This window comes from Eutrema salsugineum, unplaced genomic scaffold, assembly GCF_000478725.1.
Source record: "Eutrema salsugineum unplaced genomic scaffold, Eutsalg1_0 scaffold_10, whole genome shotgun sequence".
NCBI classification, from domain to species: domain Eukaryota; kingdom Viridiplantae; phylum Streptophyta; class Magnoliopsida; order Brassicales; family Brassicaceae; genus Eutrema; species Eutrema salsugineum.
Genome location: NW_006256908.1, coordinates 4,602,341 through 4,608,837, shown reverse-complemented (window position 1 = coordinate 4,608,837; position 6,497 = coordinate 4,602,341). Strand labels below are relative to the sequence as shown.

The window sequence follows — 6,497 nt, the reverse complement described above, 5'->3', positions numbered from 1 at the left end:
TTAAACTCTTCTATGATATTTTAAGTTTCTGTCTATTGGACCAAAGAACCGTCGGCAATTTTTAAATAATTTTCAAAATGAAAACAAATAAAAAATTGAAGATACAGCAACAATACGACTCGTATACATTAGCTATATTCCTTGTCGGAAATTTTGTAATTATTATGAATATAATTGCTAAATCTACACAAATATAAATTTGTGAAAAAGGAAAAAGAAAGGCCAAGAATAAATTGTCTTTCCACCTCAACTAGCTATATAAACCCCCCTATACTCTTCAAGCATAAGTCACTAACAAGAATCAACACATACAACTCATAACTATATGTATACATAATCTTCACTTCTGAATAATGCAAATTCCATCATCATCATCATCATCTTCAATTTTCTTCTCCTTTGTTTATGTTGATGAATCGGTACAAAAGATCACAATAACTAGTGTAGTAGTAGTAGTGTTGCTAGTGGTGTTGCTTCAATGGCGGTTGCACCGGAAAAAACAAAGACGGAAGCTACCGCCCGGTTCCATGGGTTGGCCTTACATCGGAGAGACACTCCGCCTCTACACAGAGAATCCCAATTCCTTCTTTACCACCCGCCAAAACAAGTATATATATATATATATATATTTTTTTTTTTTTTTTTGGCTCTTACACTCATAAATAGTCATGAATTATGGATATATTGACTTTAAGTATATCCTTCATTGTAATTTTTATCCGAAAAATTTGTTGGTGTGGAGAGGGACAAGAATATCATCAATCAGTTCTAGTCCGAGTCCAAAAAACTAGAACCGGAAAGCCAGAATTTTGTTGTTAACCAACAAGAAAAAACCACATTTCTTGTATGTCATATATTCTGACCAATTCATGGAGGTCTAGTGGTTGAAGAGTTCACATTGTTTTTTATAAAAAAAAATCATGATTTGCGACTATGAATGTATTAAATGACAAGAATAATCGCAGGTACGGAGAGATATTCAAGACGCACATATTGGGATGTCCATGTGTCATGATAAGCAGTCCAGAGGCAGCTCGGATGGTGTTAGTAAGCAAAGCACATATGTTCAAGCCAACTTATCCTCCTAGCAAAGAGCGTATGATTGGACCAGAGGCTCTCTTCTTCCACCAAGGTCCTTACCATTCCACACTCAAAAGGCTCGTTCAGTCTTCCTTCTTGCCTTCTGCTCTCAGACCAACCGTCTCTCACATCGAGCGCCTCGTCCTCCAAATCCTCTCCTCTTGGAAATCCCAAAAGTCCATCAACACCCTTGAACACATGAAACGAGTATGTCTCTTTGATCTATTTTGGGTTATGTGCATGGCTGCTCCTTGAGGCATGCCAAAAAAAATATTGACAAAAGATTTCCAAATTTTGCGGGCCTCACTTTATTTATATATTATGAAAGAATTTGTGTGCTTATGGTTAACGAAAAGAAAAAGAGATTTGAATATTTTTGAGGGTCCACTTTATGAAGAAATTTCTTTTTAGAAAAAATGTGTTTGGAAGAAAACAGATGAAGCTTGGAACTTATAGTTTATGGGTAATTTATGTATTTTTACACGATAATTATTTAAATTTTAACCATGTGTTTTCAGATCCACATAGGTCACCTGATTTGTCAGGATTGGTTTTCATTTTATGTAACCAATCTTTATGAAAGAATTGATTTGAGAGGGAATTGGAATTGTGGGTGTAGTATGCATTCGACGTGGCGATCATGTCAGCGTTTGGGGACAAACAGGAGCCCACTGAAATCAAAGCAATTAAGCTTCTCTATCAACGTCTCGAAAAGGGTTACAACTCCATGCCTCTCGACCTACCGGGCACACTCTTTCATAAATCCATGAAGGTACTTATGTTATAATTATTGAACTATGTGAATGCATATTGATATATGAAGCTTGTCATTGTAGATAGAGATAGGGGAATTTTTACGTAAAACGTGACAAGCCTATGAAGACTTGTGAATACCACAAAGAATTATAGGTTTTTGGGGACCACCCGTGTGCGATATTATTTGACATAGGTTTAGATTCTTTTCACAAAACATGAAGACAAATATTTATCATCTTCAAGCGTAGATGTTTGATGTGTTGAAAAAATAGTCCATATTCATTTTTTTTGGTCCTATTGATCATAAATAATAATTAACTAGTTGACTATTAGGAGGAAATTAATTAAGTGTGAATGGTAAAATGAATATGTTTTATTTTTCTAATTGAAAAAATGAAGGCAAGGAGAGAATTAAGCGAGGAACTAAGGAGAGTGATAGAAAAGAGAAGAGAAGGTAGAATAGAAGGAGGACTATTAGGAGTACTTCTCGGTGCAAAGGATCAGAAACGCAACGGTTTAAGCGATTCACAGATCGCCGACAACATCATCGGCGTTATCTTTGCCGCCACCGACACCACCGCTTCTGTCTTGACTTGGCTTCTCAAGTACTTACACGACCACCCTGATCTCCTCCAAGAAGTCTCCGTAAGAAAATTTATCTTTCTTTCTCTCTCTTTTTCTTTCTTTAAGTCTTTAATTTGCATGTTCGTCTAGTGTGAGACATATTGTAGAAATATGTTAGATCGCATATATAGATATTTGCTACCGCATTAGAGAGTAAGTTTTTAAAAGTATTATGTTTAATTTGTCTGGTCCGTTTTAGATCACACTTGCAGATGTAGTTTAATAGTCTTTTTTATCAGCCAAAAGAACTATACATAAAATATTTTGCTGAACTAAAAAAATACTAATCATATTTACTATGACATTTAATATGTTTTCGTGTTGGTGTTGTGTTGTGATCATCTATATTCAACCAAATAAAATGTAATAAAAAAATTTATATCAGTCACATTTATTTTTTTACAATACATTTAGTTTATTTACATGTATTTTTCATTTGTTTTAATAGATGGAACAAGTCGGCATTCGCCAAAAAATAAGGGAAGAAAACCGAGGAATCTCGTGGGAGGATACAAGAAAAATGCCACTGACCACAAGGGTATATACCTTTTTGATATGTTTATGATAATTAAAAAGGATGATCGCATCATGTTTGTAATCAATCATTGGTATTTAATTATACGCATTTGAAATATAGGTGATACAAGAGACACTAAGAGCAGCAAGTGTATTGTCCTTTACCTTTAGAGAAGCAGTACAAGACGTTGAATATAAAGGCTACTTGATCCCAAAAGGTTGGAAGGTTCTTCCTCTTTTCCGGCGAATCCATCACTCTCCCGATTTTTTCCCCGAACCCGAAAAATTCGATCCTTCTAGATTCGAGGTATACATTAACTCCTATAAATCGCATTTTAGAAAAGGATAGAATCATCGACTACGTACATATCTATGCATGGTAGATAAAGTGATTGAGACTTGGAACGATGACGTGTTTTAATAATCCTTATGGGTTGCTTTTTCACAGAAAGGTTGAAAATTGCATGAAGAGTAACACATTATAGAAAATTGTATGAAGAGTAAAACATTGATCGAACTCAAAGTCAAATCTAGGGTTTAGTCAACTATGTGGGGACTTTGATGGACGTACATTGCATGTCGATGACATCTTGTAATTGTAATGTCGACAGGTGGCACCAAAACCTTACACGTTCATGCCATTTGGGAATGGAGTACACTCATGTCCAGGAAGTGAGCTGGCTAAGCTTGAGATGCTTATCCTCCTTCACCACCTCACTACCTCCTTCAGGTATTATTTTTTTATATTATTTTTCATATACTTTCTCGGGTATTTATGAAAACTTTTAAAAAGTTAGACAAACCAATTTCTAATATCTTTATGTCCGATTTCGTTTTACATCTTGAAATTTTCAACAATCAAATCATTTACGAAATCTGTAGTAATCAACCACAATGGTCAATCTCGAAGTTTATGTGCTTAAACTCTATCAAACACAAATTATTGTAGGGGATGTTTTGCAGATTTCCAACAGATTTTCGATAGGTTTCTTGAAAAAAGATGCAAATAACTAAAAAAAGAAAATACATTACCAACTATATTATATCCAAAATATGTCGGAATTTTTTGACGGATATATTCTTCAAAAATCTATCAGAAATCTTTAGCAATTTTAAATATCGTTTATCTATTGGAAATCTGTCTTAATTTTTGATTAATTGAAAAGCATCAAAAAACTATCAAATGATAGTGTTTTCTTATAATTTTTAAACAATAACCATAACATTTTTTTTTCTCATTTCATATTTCTATCGATATAATACATTACTCCAAAATTATTTAAGACGTCATCACTTAATGATGTAATATATGCAATAAAATAAAATTATATTTATATTTTAACTACGTGTTTTATTGACGATGTTTAGTTGAACTTGTGATGATAAAGGGTCATTGGGACCAAAGACGAGAAAAAAAAACTTGTGTTGATGAAGAGGTTGAAAGAGATCGCTAGCTGTAAATGTGATCTAGCTAATATAAGAATCAGTGTTGGATTTTGTTTCTATTCTTCAGAGCTTATGAGTAGATATTTTTGTTTGATAAAAATAATTAAAGGAACCCCAAAAATTTCTCAAAACATGTGAATCGGCGACCTGGCAAATTAGTACTTACTCTATATATGGTCCAACACAAAAGATGTGAATCTCGTTTAGTTCAAAATTTCGTATATCTTAATCGTACTATACATCAAATATTACTGTTTATTGAATAATAGTTAAGGAAGTTTGGTATTAATTTGCAGATGGGAAGTGGAAGGTGGCGATGAAGGAATACAGTATGGTCCTTTTCCTGTGCCCAAGAAGGGTTTACCAATAAGAGTGACTCCAATTTGAGCCTAAGGCATAATTGGAGTTTTTATTTTTATTAATCTAATATCTCATGCTTTAGTTGCTCTACCAGTAGATAATTTTTTTTTTTTTACTTTAAAATTGGCCTCCAATTTGGCCCGTTTTCTTTTGTAAATGAAATATTCCACAAAATATTATGTAAAGTTGCAATTCAGTGAAATTTTCTTTTGATAGCTTTTTGCTTGGACCTGTTGAAACATCTTTCAACTTAACATCTCCAACGACGCTTATTTTGGATCCGAATCAAACGGCGAATTTTGGATTATCTTCAGTATATTGAAATTATTTATTTATATATAGCGAATCTGATACAAATACTAAGACGTAAAATATTATATATATATATATATACATAATTATATATATTATAAATAAAATTCATATTTTGTAAAATTATACTCCACGTTTGAATCAAGATTTGGTTTCAATCTGTCCAAAAGACTTTGATACCTTGATACTTGTTGGACCTGCACATTCTAATAAATTAATCTATTCTTATCTGAAACTGATATGTTTTATTTTGTTAAGTATTGTTTTTCGATTTTTCTCTGTATCATTTTTTACAATGCAATAATATCGGATCTTTATTTTAAGATCCCGTTCAGACATAAGGACTGGTTTTTGTTTTTTCGACGACATAAAGACTGATGTACGCAATTGTTTGTACGGAAGTAAATGTACCGTATTCTATTTATTTAGCTGTAAAATTTAAATTCGATGATTACATTAACTATTTAATGACTTCTGAGTTATACAAAAAGTCATATTCTTTCCATTTCATATTAGAAACCGTTCAACTTAAAGTTTTGTACACATACAAATAAAAAATTTAATTTAATTTTATTTCTTATTAATATATTATCTATTATAATTATACTAACTAATAAATTAAAAAATAGGGAGAAAAATAAAAAAAATATCAAATATTTGCATTGAAAATAAAAACAATAATTATTTTGAAATAAAAAGAAATCGTAAACAGTTAAATTCTAAAATGAAGAGAGTACTATTTATATTAAAATTCCTAAATAAAACCGTAAAAACACAATAAATAATTATACTATTTCTCACAATTTTCGTTATATCATGATGTCACATACACGGAAGTATATAAAACCTTGAGCCATCGAAGGGAGACAACACATACAAATTTTGAAGTCTCGTGATAAAACGAATCGCCACGTGTCCACAATGGGGTACGTGCATGCGACGACTACACCTAACATGACCTACGTGGAACTCTCGATTTCCATAAACGAAAATGATTGAAATGAATCTAATTCATTGTCCCCAATTTGTCTCTGTCTAACTTGTCAGAGAGAATCATAGATTTGTTCAGAGTAAAATTGATTTTGCATTGGTCCAAACTATAAAAAAAAAGAGTCTCTAAGCTATTCCGAGGGTCTGGTGGACAGAGATTTAACATGCTCCAACCCTTTCTTATCCCTTTTGTCTCCCTCTTTCTCTCTTTAAACCCTACCTCAAAGTTTTCACATGATTTGTTTTTGGAAGTGTCTCTCTCAATCTTTTTGTTTCTTAATATTTTTTTTTTTGAAAGAAAATGGTGGAGGATTTGATATGAGACGACTAAAACGTGTACAAAGAAAAGAGGGGAGCTCTGGTAATTAACACGATATTCCTTTGGATTAGATACGTGAAGTAACCGAAACTTT

The 6,497-nt window shown here is 32.4% G+C and overlaps 1 protein-coding gene across 2 annotated transcripts; it reads left to right on the top strand.

The window, feature by feature from the left end:
• The first annotated feature begins 301 nt into the window (after positions 1 to 301).
• On the top strand, positions 302 to 5,003 carry LOC18027963 (abscisic acid 8'-hydroxylase 2). 2 transcript variants are annotated; one of them, XM_006409892.2, is made up of 8 exons: positions 302 to 607; positions 966 to 1,287; positions 1,700 to 1,852; positions 2,236 to 2,481; positions 2,909 to 2,998; positions 3,098 to 3,283; positions 3,588 to 3,706; positions 4,719 to 5,003. In XM_006409892.2, exons 1-8 carry the CDS (start codon positions 354 to 356, stop codon positions 4,807 to 4,809), a joined length of 1,461 nt encoding a protein of 486 aa, XP_006409955.1. In that variant the 5' UTR covers positions 302 to 353; the 3' UTR covers positions 4,810 to 5,003. The 2 variants fall into 2 exon arrangements, with proteins under 2 accessions (XP_006409955.1, XP_024004253.1); XM_024148485.1 differs by lacking the exon at positions 4,719 to 5,003 and adding an exon at positions 4,345 to 4,621.
• The last annotated feature ends 1,494 nt before the right edge of the window (positions 5,004 to 6,497 follow it).

Coding starts and splice junctions, on each gene's coding strand:
- LOC18027963 (XM_006409892.2), top strand. CDS start 354: ATGCAAATTCCATCATCATCATCATCATCTTCAATTTTCTTCTCCTTT. Junction 1,288..1,699: donor CCCTTGAACACATGAAACGA/GTATGTCTCTTT, acceptor TTGTGGGTGTAG/TATGCATTCGACGTGGCGAT. Junction 3,707..4,718: donor CACCTCACTACCTCCTTCAG/GTATTATTTTTT, acceptor ATTAATTTGCAG/ATGGGAAGTGGAAGGTGGCG.